The 17321-nt window shown below is 41.2% G+C and overlaps 1 protein-coding gene and 1 non-coding gene across 7 annotated transcripts; both read right to left on the bottom strand.

Moving 5' to 3' along the window:
• Window positions 1–1741: 1741 nt before the first annotated feature.
• On the bottom strand, window positions 1742–17057 carry RBMX (RNA binding motif protein X-linked). Of its 6 annotated transcripts, none has more exons than XM_039722476.1 (11): window positions 16951–17057; window positions 15527–15656; window positions 15227–15333; window positions 9620–9791; window positions 8432–8548; window positions 7967–8081; window positions 7724–7849; window positions 7544–7647; window positions 5801–7038; window positions 4830–4913; window positions 1754–2451 (listed from the first exon to the last, which is right to left on the bottom strand). In XM_039722476.1, the coding sequence occupies exons 2-9, from the start codon at window positions 15633–15635 to the stop codon at window positions 6731–6733; spliced, it is 1158 nt and encodes a 385-aa protein (XP_039578410.1). In that variant the 5' UTR covers window positions 15636–15656; window positions 16951–17057; the 3' UTR covers window positions 1754–2451; window positions 4830–4913; window positions 5801–6730. The 6 variants fall into 6 exon arrangements, with proteins under 6 accessions (XP_039578414.1, XP_039578410.1, XP_039578412.1 ...); XM_039722478.1 differs by having other exon boundaries at window positions 15527–15653; window positions 16951–17025; XM_039722477.1 differs by having other exon boundaries at window positions 16882–16969.
• LOC120508781 lies at window positions 15407–15478 on the bottom strand. The gene has a single exon (XR_005629084.1). It is a non-coding gene; the product is annotated as a small nucleolar RNA SNORD61 (small nucleolar RNA).
• Window positions 17058–17321: the final 264 nt, after the last annotated feature.

The following is a 17321-nucleotide window of genomic DNA, read 5'->3' on the forward strand; positions in this document are numbered from 1 at the left end:
GTAGTGTGGGACTACTCGTAACACACGGCTGCAGGCACTGTGAATAAAGTGGGCTACAGCTCAATCACAGCTCACTGCTCTTTGGTGAGGCACAAACATGTGTGCAAAATATTTCAAAATTATGATTAATTGGCAATTCAGTTGCTTTGGGGTTTATTTCTAGTTGTCATGAGCACTACTGCTTTGCAAAAGGAAATACATACAGTATCCATAATTTCATAATTCTTTTTTTTTAAATCTGTAAGTAGCAAAGACAACTACTAATTCTCATTTATCAATGGGGACATGCATTTGGATAGAAGACACCTCAGTCACCTCATCAGAACACAGCAGTTTCTGATGTAAAGAGAAATACTTCCAACAGTGGGAGAACTGCACACCTGCTTCATTGAAGTCAGTGTTACAGACCTGAACACCAAAGTACTTCACCACTCCCTCCTCCAAAGGAAACCTTTGGTATAGCTGGAGGGGTTTAGTTTTATGATTATTTCACATGCAGCTGCTGCAGCCAAGCAGATATTAATGTCTGCAACTACAATTAAATGAAAATACTTCCCACATCTTGAATACTTACCAATTCCTTGAAAGACCTGCAGATACAAGTCCAAAAATTTATGGAGTTTTTGATTAGCCACTTCAAATCCCAACCTCACATCCTTTAGAGAACTTTCCAAATACATTCCAGCTTGTTTACCCACTTCCACACCAAAAGTAATTCTGTGGCAAACCCAAGGTGTGAAGGTAGAGCCACTAAGAAAGGAACATTGTCTGGTCTGGTCTTTGGAAAGGCTTCACCTTTGTCTATTTGCTGATAGCAACAAATCAAGTGAACCACAGATCATCTCTTGCAGAGTCAACTTAGTTAAAAAAAAACTTATTTACAGCCTGATTTATACCAGTGATGAGTAAATAGCATAGCATTATTTTAAAAGGGGGTGACTTTCCTTTACCCAACAACCAAGTGACTCTGGCAGCATACACATCAGAACAGCACAGCGGCAGGAGCAAGGTAAGACGAGCAGTCTCATATTCAGAAACCATTTTTGAGTGGTTCTTCTAGAAGTCACACATGCTTAAGTAATTCACTCTTTTTCCAGCAGAGGGAAAATACTCAACCACAAAGAACAGCACTGGAGTATTTGTCTGCTGCAGAATCTACTGATACATTTCAACTGGCAGCTTTCAACGGCAAAGTTTGACTCTGTGCATGAACTAATACTGTAGATCAGGGTACATTCTCATTAATTAGGATTTTAGGCAGGCACTGATCATACAGTAGCTGCCATTTTGGGCATTACACTTGAGGAAGGATGATCCAGTTCAGCCTGAACAGCAGCGCTCAACACTCCTAAGTTAATGCTGAAAAAGGAGTCAAGAATACAGAATGTTACTCCTCCTTGCAGAAGAGATACTGAGATCACTTTGTAACAATAACCTTCCAAGATGTAACACTAGTAATCCTGACCACCATCCAAGCATCTCTGAGAATATGTTTTTCTTTTAAATTAGATAATAAAACCCCAAATCCATAATTCTCGATAACAGTAAATTTATTTGGCCTGGGAAATATTGCAATTCTACCAATCTGCTACACAGATTTACTCTAGAATCTGCAGCCCATAACTAAGGTTTGAAGTGATATCCTCACTGCAAATGCAGTTTTAAATCTCGAGACAAGATATGCATGCTTTTTCTTCTTTAGCTACTCATTATGAACTGAGGGTTGTTTAAATGAGATCAGTTTACGTCTATCACAGAAGTCAGTATAAATTTTATTATCCATGACTGTTCATGAGTTTTCTACATGAAATACCAATGCCTGAGGATTCCTCTCGCATACACTGGCCCATCAACACGTATGTAAGAGAAAAATGCATCAAAATCAAGACAAAGTTTTGAACGAAGCACCGACTCCCAAGAGATGTACTACACTGTCCAGTGTTCATACAGGAACACTAATTATTCTGGCCATTCATCACTAACATTGTCCCAATACACCAACACTCCCCTCCTCTCATCCAGAAGGTTAGGACAAAACTGTAAATGTAATATAGCACAACTTTCCATGGTTCCTTGGTGAAGTCCTCTGTATTCAGGCGGACTAAGACTCACTTCTGTGTAACTTGCTCTTTTTATCAGCATAAATGGCAAGCACACGTAAAAGGCAACCCAAGTATTTCGCTGCTGTAGAATGTGTGTGCAATGAGCAACGAACCAGCTCACCCTGGACTGCTGGAAGGTGTGAGCTATGGAAGACAGTGGTTGGCTTCCACCAGAAATTCTATGTATGTCCAAGAGATCCGTAGTGCTACTTTCAAAGGCAACTCCTGAATGTTTACACATGGTGGGCAACACTACACTCAAAAGCCAGGCTGTATCAGTTGTGACTTGTTATCCTTTGATTTTCCAATGCACGTCCACCGCTGCATGGCCACCTTCTGGTCACCATAACTGGAAAAAGGAAATGCAAGTTAGTACCCTCTCAGAAGCCAAGAGACAAACATGCTAGATTATCTATGAATTCATTTTATATATAAAGTTAATACATTTGGATTTTATTTGATCTGTTCCAACAGTAGGAAAGCACATCAACAGCTAACCACAATAATCAAAATGCCCCGAGGATAACTTGTATTAATGCACGCTGCTTGTGTAACACCATCTCCAGGGCAGGTACTAAGTACTGCAATTCCTGGGTGAATTCCCCCTTCAAATTCTACTCACCACAAAATTCCACCAGCTCTTGATAATCTCAGCATGCTACTCAGGAGTTCTGTAATACACTGCTATACATACTGGTATTAATCTGTAAGTAATAATGTGCTATAAATAAAACTTGTAATCAAGGAAGGTATACAGCTGGCAATTCCATTTGCCAGCTTTTCCACAGGGCTATTATTACCTTCCTTGCCACAGGTTAAGACCTATTTACTGCTCCCTTAACATTGGTACCATGCCTGTTTAGAAGCTGAATAGAAGGCTGATACAGTGCGCTTTTGTCTCTAACACCTGTATTTATTACAACACGGTCACAACAGATTTACTAAACTGAAAAAAAAGCATCTATTTTTTTTTAAAGGGAAGCTTTTTCACTTGTCAAGAGTAATTAAGCTTCAACTTCCCAACTAACAGAGAGAACTGAGGTGCACACACATGAAGTTTAAAACATTCTGACACAACCTATACGATGATTTGTCAGTATCTTTTGAAGTCTCCTAGAACGCTTCATTAAAGACAGCATTTCATCTCTTCATTAGAGAATTTAAGACCTACATCTGGATCAAACTATACAATTAAAAACTGATCCCTGGTGGTTTTTTGCAGGTGGGTGGGGAAATGAAGGGGAAATGCTACTTTTAGACCTATTTCCCTAATCCACTTTAGTGGCATACTAGTGACTGGTGATTTTTGAATGAAAAAGGTTCAATGTGCTTAACCTTCAGAAACACCTATTGTGAAGTATCCTTTCAGTAAGACTCTAATTTAAATATTTCAACAGTCACATCTTAAAAGGAAAACAAAGACAAGGACAGCATTTGCTGGTTGAAATTTTATCAAGCATCAGACAAATTAAAAGCTGGTAGGGCAGTAGCTTCTGTTTTGCTTAACTACATGCATCCCCTGAACAGAAAACACTCATGATGATTCTGCTTTTTATCTGAAACACATTCCAGTACCCTGAAACAAAGTATATTTTTCCTTTATTATCAAGGTAAGAGCAGCAATTTATCAGGAGTATTTATAAAACATTAATAGCATATTCTGACAAGGACATTGCACAGTTATTGAGTTGCTGTTACTGACACTCTATGAGAATGATTTGTTAACCCAACTGAGGCTACAAACATGACACAGTATTCAACAGAACCTATCCTTCCCACAGGATAGGATTCCCTGGTAACAGTGACCAGCTGTCAGATAAACCAACCACACAAAATACAGATTTTTCTTTTTTACTATTTTGAAGTTGGTTCTTGAAAGTAGAATTTAAAACTAACAGCAAAATAGGTTCTTACATTTACAGACTCAATAAAAAAATTACATGAGAGTACACATGCTTCTTTACATAAATGCTTCTCTCAGAAAACAGCTGTCCTTTTCCTTTAATCTGCACTAGATTTTATCAAATTCTGCACACACTCTAAGTTACTTCCATATTTTTACTAGCAATTATTTAGTACAGAAATTTTATTTTCCAGAAAGCTAGATTAGCATGTCAGCCACTACCACTTTTTTCTTCTGTTTTCAGAGAAACAGGAGCAACTCACACTTTCACATAAAACCCAAAACCAGCTGCTCTTGAATTGTCTTGAAAAATTATTTTAATAGGGTAGGCTTTAGAGCCATGAAACACAGCTGTTTTACAGTCTTAAACCATTCTGGAGGTACCTGAAGTCTGCAGCATAATCCCAGGACCTCGGCAGAGATCAATTCCTAATCGAAGATTATACTCACTCTAATTGCTAATCCTACACATTTAATGAGACTGATTAAATGTCTATACTAACATTTATTATTCCAACTCTGATTTTTATGGTCTGCTCTTATAAAAATTCATATTCAGCACTTTCTGCCATATGACCTGAAGTGCAGTTGTAAACATGTTTTTCTTTAGCTGTACCCAAACTAACCCTGTTTTTGCAGACAAGTAGTGTCTTGCTGCTATTCCTAATGTGCTTGGTTTACAAAGCCTTCTTAAGCCTCCTCCTCCAAAATTTAAACAGCAGTCAAAAACAACGCTTAGCCAGGAAAAACATCCATTCAAACCTACGAACACAGTGACGAGGGAACTTCCTTGCAGCTATTAACACTGCTCATGTCATATTTACCTCATGTATTGGTACAGGCACCATGTCTGCCGTCAACAGATGAACCAGCACTATTTTCAGCGGTATCTTCCAGAAGTTATCCCCCTGCAATTAAGAGAAGATACAACAAATTGAGAAAAATATGTTTTACAGCACAAGCTTACCTTCAGTAATTGCCCCCATTTCAAAACAATGGCACGTCTGGTTTGCAGATTATTCGGTTGTAAGCTTTTACTACTTCTTTAAATGGTGGAGGATTCACTGGCTTGGAATGGACCGGAATGGCTTAGAGAAAAGTTGCACGGCTTATGGATTCTCATTCCTTTTCAATGGTGCACTGCCATGTTAAATCCATAAGTTGAACGACAAAATTTACTGAGGACTAAACAGTAGTACAAAGGTTTTGGCTTTGTGGTTTGTTTTTTTTTTAGTTGGAAGTCTTCGTATTTACTATATTCAAGAGTATCTTTTGAACTTCATGGCTTCACCCAAGTTTTAACAACTTGCCACAGGCTCTGCCACATGCATCCCTAGGTATCCCTACAACGCAGTGTCAAACTAAACAGTCAGGCATCCAACTAAATATCAAGTCTGCTTTTCTTGCTTCCAACTCCCAATAGCTGAGCTGATATTTCTCACTCTAAACAAATTCCTGATTTCACATGGCTTAAATTTTGTTAATATGCTGCATATGCAGCCTCTTTAAGCATCTTCACTGAGAGACACTGGTCACAAAATACCCCCTCCCCACCCTACATAGCAATACTGCATCTACAGTGTGCTGCATTACAGCTTTAGTTTCAAAGCTGGTGCCATAAATGCTTTTATCCAAGGATTGTTGAATTTGCAGAATTTTTTATGTATTGGGGAATTTTTTTTTCTTTAATCTAGACAGCACTTCCATTGCCATGACATGCAGCTTGTCTCACTGTACTAGAAGGTAACTTGTTTCAATTTTGACTTAGACTGAAAAACTAGTTTGCTTTGCTTACCATCTTTGCTGTTTCACAGGCATTTGATGCTCTTAATCAGCTGTGGAATGCTGAAAGATTCACTTATTTTAGGAAGCCATAAGCCTTTCAGAAGTTGGAGAGAAAGACTTCTTTGCTTATCTTATTTTCTCCTTTGGAATCAAAGATGTTCCTTTAAAAGTGAAACACTACAGAGTTGCAAAAATTTGAAACAGTGTGAGTAAGCATCGATTTGCAGCTTCTTTGATGGAATTGGTCAATGGTTTGCGGATTGTTGGCTTTTTAACAGTATTTTGTAGCTGACTTACATGAACATGATTTTTTTGCAGGGGAGATCTTTTTAAACTCCCCATGAAACAGTAGGAAGGCAGAATATAGTATTATCCACTTGCTTTTTCGGCTTAAGTGAATGAAATCCTCTATTTTTCTTTACACAAGGATCTGAAGGCATTTTGTACTGGGAATACTGTGACTTCAAATTCTAGCACAACTGAGCGTTATATGGAATCATTCCCACCACCCTCCAAATCAAAAGCAATACTTTCAGAATTAGATGCTGAACATGTAGAGCAATCCATCGCCATGTTAGATGGTTGGATGTTGTGTGGAAGATCTTAAGAACAGCTTGTTCCATTCATGACGAAAATCAGATGGAAGTGTGGCATTTCAGGGAAACTTTACTTTGAAAATTACAACACTAGTACACAGCTCAAGCTTATACATTTAACATCTGCTTTGTGAAAGAAATGTTAACAATTTTGAAATGATATTAAACATTGTTTCAACTTTGTCTCACAAAAGCATAAAAGTCATGGAGGGGAAAACTTAACAGGCAACAATAAAAAAAGGTTAAAAACAACTTTTCCTTTTAGTAGTCCTCTGGTATTAAAGATAGAACAGCTTCCACATTTGAGAAATAATCTGTCTTGGTCCAAAAGTTTAAGAGTGTTTTTAGTATCTGCTTCTGCCTCCACCTCTATCGGATCTGCTTCCACCACGGCCACCACCTCTGGGTGCCCCGCGGCTTGAACTACTGTAAGAATCCCGAGGAGGTGGATAGCCCCTTTCCATGGATGGGGGAAGACCCCTGTCTTGTCTTCCAACACGATCACGGCCACTTGAGTAGACATCACTTCTGCTGCTTGAATAACTTTCTCGGCTTCCATATCCATCTCGTGTACTGCCGTAATCATCATAGCGACTGCTTCCACCATATGATGGCGGGGGCCCTCGAGCAGGTGGAGCACTACGTGAGTTACCTGCAGGGTCAATGGTCAGGTAATATGGCAACACCATAAGTTATATAAGAACAATTTCAAATCTGAATTTACAGAATTGCTGTATTAAAATGTTTACTGTTACTCTTTTTATATGTATTGAGATGGTCTTAATATAATCTGCCACACTAATGGTATTTTAAGTGGGGATTGTGTATCAGGCAGTGAGTAGACTTAAAGATTCTGAAGGAATGAAGACGGTGTTTGTTTATTCAGGCAGGCTCTTTAACTGGGTATTCCAGTACAGCTTGTTATTTTAGAGAAGAAACTCAGCCATATTTTCCAGAGACAGCTGTCATTCTGAACTGTAGATTTTGCTTCTTAAGCTTATAGCTTATTAACAAGACGATCAAATGATAACCAACAACTGCACTTTCACTGTAGGGGAAAAAAATTGTGCCACTTCCCCCTAAAACACAAACAACCTAGTCCAAGTCAGATGTTATGACGTCTGTACATTTATATAATCCTCAAAATGGATTCTTACCGTAACTCTCATATGAATCTCTGTAGGAGCCTCCACTTGGATGATCCGAGTAGTCTCTGTCACGCCCACCACCGTACCCATCACGATCACTATAGGAGGAAAGACTACTAAGACTTAGTACAAATCACTAACATCACAGCCAGAATAAAGTGTCAGGGAGAAAACTCTAACAGTAGATACCTATATCCCCTGGAGGGGTATTCATCACGTGAACTGGAATGACCATAATCACGATATGCGTAGTCTCGGGGAGGTGGTGCGTAGTCCCGGGTATCCCTGGAACTGGGGTAATCTCTGCTTGAATAACTATGAAGAACAAAAACTGAGATGTTAGCCATATGTCCTACCACAGAAGGTCTGGAATCAAGATCCTTCTCCAAACAAAAAAACACTTCACTAAAATAAAATAGTAGAGGAATTTACCCGTCTTTAGTGCTATAGCCATCATCTCTTGGAGACATGTAGACATCTCTCCGCGATGGCATCGGCTCTCTGCGCGGAGGACCACCGTAGCCATCTCTTCCACGTGACACAGGAGCTTCAGAGAAACAGTCCTTTTAATTAGCATTTAGCCATGCAGAACAGTCAAGGCAAGTGCTAGTAAGTAGCTTAAAGCAATTTAATAGTATCTCTGGAGCCTACATTTAGAACACTTTACATTTCTGCTTGTACAGTTTTAAAGCAGCATAGAAGAAACATATTCAAATTGCACCACATTGTTCCCAACAGCTACAAAATTATACTGGTATGAAAGGAAACAAAAGTTAGAAAAACAGCACACTATTCCACAGCAGACTGAAGTTAGAATCAATGATTTGCACCAGTTTCTAAAGAAAGGCTAAGGTGCTAGAGATGACCAAGCAATTAATTTAGTCAGGAAGTTCTTACCTCTTCCTCCCATGCTACTGCTACGCACTGGTCCTGAAGGTGCAGACCTTTTAGGTGGAGGGCCTCCACTTCGTGGAGGTGGACCCCTCTTCATGGGAAGTGGCCCTCGAGAAGACCCTAGAAGGAGAAGCCGTGAACCAGTTATTATTTCTGTGATACTCACCTGCATTTTTTTAAAGCCTGAACTACGACAACCTCAAGGTGCCATTACTGCCACTACATGATCAACGGTAAACCTCTAAAACTAGACCTCAAAGCCTTCTCTTGCCTTCTAGGCACTATTAAATGCTCCTAACAGAACTGAGAGCCAAACTTCCCACAGCCTAAATTCCTGTCAAGAAGTGTCTTTTAGAACTTATCCAAAAGCTACAGGGTGTGACACAAGGGAAAAAGACAGCTGATACCTGTAATCAGTCACAGCTTAAATACTTAACAAGCTACTGTTCTCAGAAGACAAGAGCCACCTGGGAGGATGTACTAGAGAAGAGCCTACAGAGAGGGAACAGAGGTACTACTACAGAGTCTGCAGAACCTACTATACAGGCTCTTCAAGACAGAAGTTTCACTGTTTCCAGGGGGGCGGTTTTCTGCATTACAGCTTTTACTGTTACACCTCAGGTACTGTTTACTAGTTAAGTGAGTTTTGTTTTGATACTGAAAAGTCTGAATAAATAGCTGTATCTTAATGAATATCCAGTATCAGGTAATGCACTATCCTTACACTTTACAAAAGCTTCAACTCTACAAAAAAGGTTTAGCTGCCATAACTCACGTTCTGATCTGGAAGGATCAGCCCTACAATTTTCTCAGTTTAGACCTCTTGCTATAAAGAATGAAAGGCAGTTCCCTTTCCCTGGTGGTAGCGAATCACTTTTTCAACTTGAATACCAGAAAGCTTCCTTTCTCACGTGCAAGGCAGGAGTTCTGCTTTTCTTTCATAGGCAAAAGTCAAGTGGAGTGTTAGTTGTAGAAAGGAATCTTCACATCTGAAAGCCTTTTCTTAAGGTGTACTTGCCTAATCAAAAATTTGACTAAACTGCCGAGATCGTATTTCATCATTTTAATAAAGAACAAGGAGTGCACTATTCAGGTGTTTGACTTTTTTTTTTTTCCAGTAGGATTATTGTCATCTTCCAATGGGATTGTCTTGTGTTGTCGAAGTGTATAATGAGAGAGGTCAATACATACCCAAGTGACTCCCTCTTGAAGGTGGTCCTCTCGCGCCACTTCCGCCTCTTGCGCCTCTAAGGCCCCTGGGAGGACCTCTGCTTCGGGGAGGGGGTGGTGGCCCACGCCTACCACCACTTTCAAAGGATGGCTTGGTTGCTTGTTCCACTTTAATTGCCTTCCCATCTAATGACTAAAGAAGAAGCTGCTTTACTTACTGCTCAGTCATGTTTGTATTTCTTAAATCAAGCCCCTCTTGCTTCACTATTTATAGGGCTTCCATTTTATAAGTTAGAGCAACTCTAGAACTGATTTCAGTCTTCAGTATTAGTCCCCAAGTACTCAGCAGCATGTTGGGCCTAATTTCAATTTCTACAGTACTTCATTCTTGTGGTATTGATGGCAAAAAAACTACAGAGCAGCATCAGAAAGGACTTTCAGTGAAAACACAAGTGTCCAATGATTATGGCAGCCCCACGTCATTTATTCTGTAAATGAAACATGATATATGATCTACAATTTACTTTCAATTGCCACGTACTTTTGTACCGAACTAGGAGTGCACCTGTAGTTACAAGATTAAGCTGAACGTAACTTAGCTTCAGTCGGGATTTCTGGCAATGGGGAGGCCGTTTAGCACATTTTCTTGACGTCCTGATAAAACGGTGATCGCTGAAGTATTTAGAAGCTATTTCAGCATCTACACAGCAGACTGAGTATGACAATTCACCCCTTTTTTCTAGTGTTTCAAGCTGGGTTTTCAATCAAGGTGACTGTCACAATTTACTCTATTACTTGCTTTTCCATAGGGAAGGTGCTTTGTGGTTGGGGTATTTTTGTTTGTGGGTTCTGTTATGAGGTTGCCTTTTTTTTTTTTCTGTGGTATGAAAAAAGTAGAAGCTTTTGCTGGAATATAGATCTGCAATACCAGGAACTCTGCAGCCAACTAATATACCTCAAACATGAGCAGGTACTAACAAGCTGAGTAATTCAACCTAGTTAATCAAATTTTTGTATGATCTTTAGATGCCACATGTTTGGATATTATAGCAGAATCAAGATCACAAGTTCTGCTAAAATTAGGTTATTGCATGCCTATCCTGGCAAACATGGTTTATTTGCCTTTTTTAGCAGTTAAATATTTAACTCTGCCATGACAACTAATTAATTATCAGGCAGAAAGTGTTGTTCATTGCACTTCTTTGCTGCAATAAACGAACAAACATGACTGCTAGACTGCTAGTAATGTCTTTATCTACACTGCCTATAGTAGTTTATCAAAGTACTGAATATTTTTTGTTCTCTGTCAAAATCTAGCTCTCTGAAATTTCACTGTAGTGGTGAATGCATTTTGCCAGCTCAGAGCTGTAGTGATTGTTTGAAAACCTGCATGTACACACACAGGTTCAACTGGATCCATTGTGAGGGGAAAAAAAGTAAGAAATACCAGCAAAATCATATTGGTCTTGGCTTTGACTTAGTCCTATACTTTACTTATGGAATGTTTCTCAAAAAGCCTTTTGGCATGACAAACTGAAATATCCACTCTAATGACTGGAACTTCTCAGTTTGTATGATATTGATTTGCTATTGTAATTAATCTCTCCGTTTCAGCCTTCTCAAGCAGGAACAGAGGGCTTCAAGCATTAAGCTTTGCTATGGCCACTGCTGTCCTCAATTTCACAGCAGATTCTTGACAGCTTGTTTTAAGTTTAGAAAGCAAACACTGTCCCCTTCTACTAGCATGGGTTCTGAAAACCTGGATGCTAGGTTTAAATTCTTTCTTTTTTGTTAGGTAGGAGGTACAGTTTTCCTTGTAATTTCTCCTCCTATTTTCTTCTGCCTTGCACTTAAGCATCTTACCTTGGCAAAAGATTGTTTCTTTGCAGACTGCTTTACAAAAGCAGCCTTTAAAAGCTATTCCATAGGTCCAGAAAGACCTTTCACTAGGTACAAAAACACATTTTTTGCTAAACAGAAAATATTTGTCAAAGTTAGTCCTATTTCAAAGCAGAAGGGACATTTTATGGTTTCTTTGCTCAAAGAAAGGTCTTACCTCACCAAACATAAAAGTCACACAACCCATCTCAGAATAAGGAAGTTTTTTCAATGAGCTCAAAGCACAAGCTGTCAACATGAACACTCAGTTTCTTTTTATATCCTTGATTCAGAGTGTTATAGAAGCATTTTTAATATGATATGAGCACCTGAAAGTGAAGTCACCCTGGTGCTAAAAAGCATGAAAATAATTTAAGCTACAAGTAATTTAGGACAGTAATAGTTTGGCAATCAAAGTCTCCTATGTGTGGAATGAATAATCTGTACAGATTTGTAAAGTGAGACAGGGAACTTTAACCAAACACAGTTAAGAGAACTATCCTGCAAACTGTTCCACATTTCAACGGAAAAGATGAATGAAATTTGCATAATTTTGGGAATGGGGCAAGAAACCAAGTATTTCAAAGAAACTGTTACAACTTGCATGAAGCTGGTCCTAGCACCACACAGGGCTTTCCTCTTCAATGGAGCACTTCGCTGTTGATGCTGCAATGACTCCATTTCACCACGTTCCTTGATGGCACATTAAGCGAGTTTCCTTTTGCCATATATATCCAAGAAATGAAGATCCATTTCTCAAGAGGCCAAGCTTCTGTACATTGTATAACTTCTTCCCCAAAGAAAAGGAAGCACTTTCTGTCAATTAGACAACCTTCTATAGTGCTGAGTACAGTTTATGCTGTAGGGATTGTAGCATCTGCTTCCGTCCTCTTAACACGGACCAGCTGGCTTGGCAGGTCTACACAGGAATTAAATCTTTGGTTTGTCCTGACCCTTTGCCTAAAGTCATATCCTCTCTTTACATATCCATTTCATCTTAAGGATGCAGAATCAGAAGGTCATGAGAACAGTCCACTGCACCAAAACAACCATTACAGACTGGGGAGTATCCACATTATGTCCAGGTAAGCATGTGCATTTTGTGGCATCAGGATGTAGATTTGACAGCCATGACTTAAGATTCTTCTTAAGGAAGGCTGGTAAGCTGCTATCAAGTACTTCTACATTTCTTTTGCACTGCTCAGACATGATAGCATTGATTCAATCTAGAAGACAAAGTAACTTGTGATCTTGTGATCTCTTTCTGCAGGACAAACTTATCTTCAACAAGCAAGCTTTGACTAGTCTATGCTTGTCCCAATATAGAGTGAAATATAGTTGCTCACGTATTACCCCTCACCCAAACTGGTGAAAAACTCTGCATATATTTTCATTAACATTTGCAAAATAAAAAATCAAATGCAAATTCATTCTCGCAGAATCTATTGGAGTCAGCCTCTTCTACTGGCTACAACTTCAAATTCCTTTGGGATGACAGAATGAGCAACAGACAGGCAATGCAGAACTCTTCCCCCGGCCAGACAGATCACCTAACTCCCTACAGACTGGCTTGAACTGCAGTCTGCTGAACAGTGCTTCTGCTGCTGCTTCTCAGGTGCATTAAAATCTTGAGAATGCTCCAATCAATCTTTTCCAAACACACAAAGAGACCTTCAAGTTGTGATTTCTGACAATTGGCTCTTCTCGCACCAGGCCTCTAACACTGCTCTTCCTTAGACCTTGAATGCAGAGTCTTTTGGGAATACAACTAGTACCTGTTGTCCAGAAGGCTTTCTGAAGATAAGAATGAGAGACCACCTCATGAATATCTTTCATATCCATGGTCAAAGCAAGTTGGACCAGAGGACATTCTAGGCCAAGTCCCATCTGAGGATGTTCTTTTCATACACTACTTGCTGTTCTAATTTCAAAGCCGATGAAGGTACTTCTAGATCTATAGTGAAGACAAACTCATGAGAACGATGATCCACAAGGCCATCCCTTCTAGCATTTCTTGCCACTAATGCAGATTGTGCATTCCAGAACAAGTAGACATAGCCTTGGCCACAAACATTGTCTCATTTAGCTACTTCACCAAGCAGTACTCTCCCAGATGTTTCCAATGTGACCAAACACAGGCCTCAAGATTCAAGATGTACAACAGTTGGTTATTATTTTCAGAGGGATTTTGATTTGCAAGCTGCACTCCACAAATATGCAGATTAGTGACAGAGTTCCTTTCAGTCTGACAATTACCTATTGGTCCTTGAAATTACCTTATGTGAGGGTTCAATGACCATTTCAGAGAAAATAATATTTAAGCACAGCCATAAACAAGTCTTCAGAACTGTGGCAAACTAGACAGTAGAGAAATAAAATTCAATAAAGGAGCATCTTGACAGATCTTTAGGCTGGTATAGAAAGAATGCCATCTGAATTTGCCACTCTCTGCCTTGACAAAACTACTAGCTTGCTCAAAAGGGAAGAAAGTCTTCTAAGAGAGTAACCCTAATTGTGATAAGATTGTCATGAAGCACCCAGAAACATCAGTACATTTAGTAGAAAACCCACTAGCTTTCTATAACACATAGCCTGTTACAACACAAATACAAAAGGTTTTACTATTTGTGTTCATGAACACTACACAAAGCTCATTTTCTTATTCCTGAAATTGTTTTACTTACTGACTGCAATAACTGACATTTTTCTTACACTTTGACTTCTTAAACTAACAAGACAAACATATCAAAATCCCAAGTGTCAATTAATCACAATCACTCGGTGTTTCTTCACTTTACTTGAATGACACCTCAAGAGACACTGCTTACAAGGCCAGTGCAGTGTGACCTAAACACAATCATTCACATAATGAAGGGAAAACCAGAGTCTGCAATTCAAGTGATCTAAGATGGCTTTCACTGCCTGAAGAGACAGCACCTCTATGAAGATAAGCAGTTCACCAGACAATTGCCAACTTACATCTATCTACCTTTTCAAACATATGCCACAATAGATAAAGATTACAGCAGCCTACAATTCTTTAACAAACTATCCTGGTATTATCTTGGAACTTGTACTGCAAATTCCTTTATTTTTATTTTTAAAAACATTACATTCATTATTGCTCTCAAAGCTAGACCACTGCATTTTAGGCAGTAAATTAAAAAATTTGGTTGCTGGCTAACTGCACAGCCATTGCACATTAACTGGAAAGATGTCCCTCACACAGACCAAGCAGATCAATGATGCAACTCACAAATATAGCAGAATATCCACAGAATACCAGATAGCTCATCAATGGTCCAGCACTCAAGGGAAATCACAGTCAAACCATGTTAAGGGAATAGTTACTAATTTTCAGGTAAGTCACTTCCCTTTAGTGTAATTTACACAGTACTGCATTCAAATATGATCAAAAAGGAAAATCCAACCCAAAAATCATTATTGAAACATGCAAGAATGAAGAGCTGATTGCTGAAAACCCCTCAATCACTGATTAAGGAACAATAAGAAAAGAGAGCATAGCTGACTGCCAGCCAGACTTCATTTTCTATTAGCATATCCATGAACAGGAGAAAAAGATTTCAGCTTCATGGACACAGAGACATTTTGTCAACCTTAAAGTTACAATTTGTCTCCACAATCTTCTAATCCATTCTCTTTCCAACTTTTATTACCAACTGATTTACCCCAAAGATTAACTGTCCTGGTCAGTAGCAACGTCAACATATAAATGGTCTTAATTCCTACCTTTCCATTCATATCTCTGGCAGCATCTTTTGCATCTGCTGGACTCTCAAACGTGACGAACGCAAATCCTCTGGACTTGTTTGTTTCCCGATCTTTCATCAAAAGGACTGCAGAAACAAAGTCACATCAGCCTTCCCTGTAATTCCCTGTAAGGAACACTTAACCTTTATTTAACCTTTTAAGCTCAGAACTTCTTAGAGGACATGTAAGCACCATCATTTCAGATGATCAACGCCAAAAAGTCATCACAGCTATGTTGTTGTTTTATACTATTACCATCTCAAGAAAAGTTCTCTTTACCTTCCACAATGCGTCCATATTTGCCGAATACAGCCTCAAGGGCTTTTTCATTAGTCTCTGTGTTCAGGCCCCCAATGAACAGCTTCCCAGGACGATCTGCTTCAACCATTTTGATTCTGTAAATGACCTACTAAAAAGAATGAGGCCATTATTAACAAAACATCAGACTGCAATAAGAGACTTCATGGTATATAAATTACTTCTGTCCTCAAACGTACAAGCAAATTTTCTTTAGAAAGATATTAGGTAGGAAATAGAGGGTATAAAAAAAATTAAGTAATTACAATTTTTTGTAATGGAAGGAACTGGAAGTTGTATGAACAGTTACTTCTTCACATTACATAGCATAATTAAAAGATATTAAATAGAACTTTGGATAGTGGAACAAAGCACTGTTAAAATGAAGCAATATTGGTGAATGTGAAAACTCTTCCAGAAGTGCTGTTCCTTTTGTCCTGGATGGCAATCCTAGCACACCTTTCCTTTAAATCCTGGACGTTTCAAGTAATGTACCTAATATGTCAAAGTAATACAAAACTGTTAACTCTTCAGAGCATCTTAGGTCAGTATTTTTAAATTAAGTTCATTCTTTGTATTATTTAAAGTACATGGAGCCTATGCTAAAGTCCTGGCCTACACAACATGTGAGACTTGAACTGACACCAGACCACCACTGCAGTTGTACACAGCAATGTCACAACTACAGTCGCGGGGGCGGGAGGGTTTAAAAAGAAAACAGTCCAAAAGCCGAAGACAAAGCCAAACCCCCCCTCCCGTGCCTGGCAGGCTGCCCAGCGCCTGCGGACAAGCGCTGCCCGCGTGTCTCCAGCGCGATGGCGGGAAGGCCCGCGCCAGCTCCGGCACACGCGGGAGCGCGGACAAAGCACCCCCGAGGGAGCCGCGGCGGGGCCGGGCCGGGCCGCACGGGGCCCGGGTTCAGCCGCGCTCCGGGCACGGTGAGCGGGGGGGGGGGGGGGGGGGGGCGTCGGACCCTCCGCGGGCTCAGGCACCGCCACAAAATGGCGGCCACCTCTGGCAGCGGCTCCGCTCCGTCCCCGCGCCCGACGGCCTCCTCGGCACTCACCCACCGCGCGACACAACCCCGTCCGGACACATCGGCGCGGCGCGCCCGCCATGCCCCTTTCGCCTTCCCCCGAGATGCTGCAGAGCCCCCGCACATAAAATGGCGGACACCGCGCCTCACACCGCTAGGACCCTCCTCGCCCCACCGCAACGGCGCGGGTCCCGCCGTCGTAACCGGAGCCGGGCAGGGAGGGATTGAGGGCCGGGCCCAACTCCGCCGTGCCTCCGCTTCGCCGCGGAGCGGCGCGCCACGCGACCCCCACCCCACGGACCTTTCGCCGCGGGTCCCCGCAGCGTCCCGCGGTGCCGCCCGCAGAGCCCCAGCCCGCAGCAGCGCTCACCTCCACCCGCGCCGATCTGCAACTGCGCAATGGGGACGAACAAAGGCGCTACGGGCCTTTATAGCTTTACGTCACCCGCCGGACGGAGCCCCGGATGCGGCGGCGGCGGCGGCGGCAGCGCTGAGCCCGGTAGGCGGCGCAGGGCCCCGCGGGAGCGGCGCGGAGCTCCCGCCGCGGCCGGGGGACAGCCACCCCGGGCGGGATGGGGCCGCCGCGCCGGAGAGTGCCGCCCTGCCAGCAGCGGGAGCGGGCCGGCCAGCAGCGGCGGGAGAACAGCGGGAGTGGGCCGTGGGAACGGAGGGCTAGAGCTTTGTTTGCCGGCTGCGCCTCGTCCCGAAGGATTGAGGCCCCATGTATAGTGCTGTGTCCAT

This window comes from Passer montanus, unplaced genomic scaffold (genome assembly GCF_014805655.1).
Source record: "Passer montanus isolate IOZ18808 unplaced genomic scaffold, ASM1480565v1 scaffold49, whole genome shotgun sequence".
In the NCBI taxonomy this organism is placed as follows: Eukaryota; Metazoa; Chordata; class Aves; order Passeriformes; family Passeridae; genus Passer; species Passer montanus.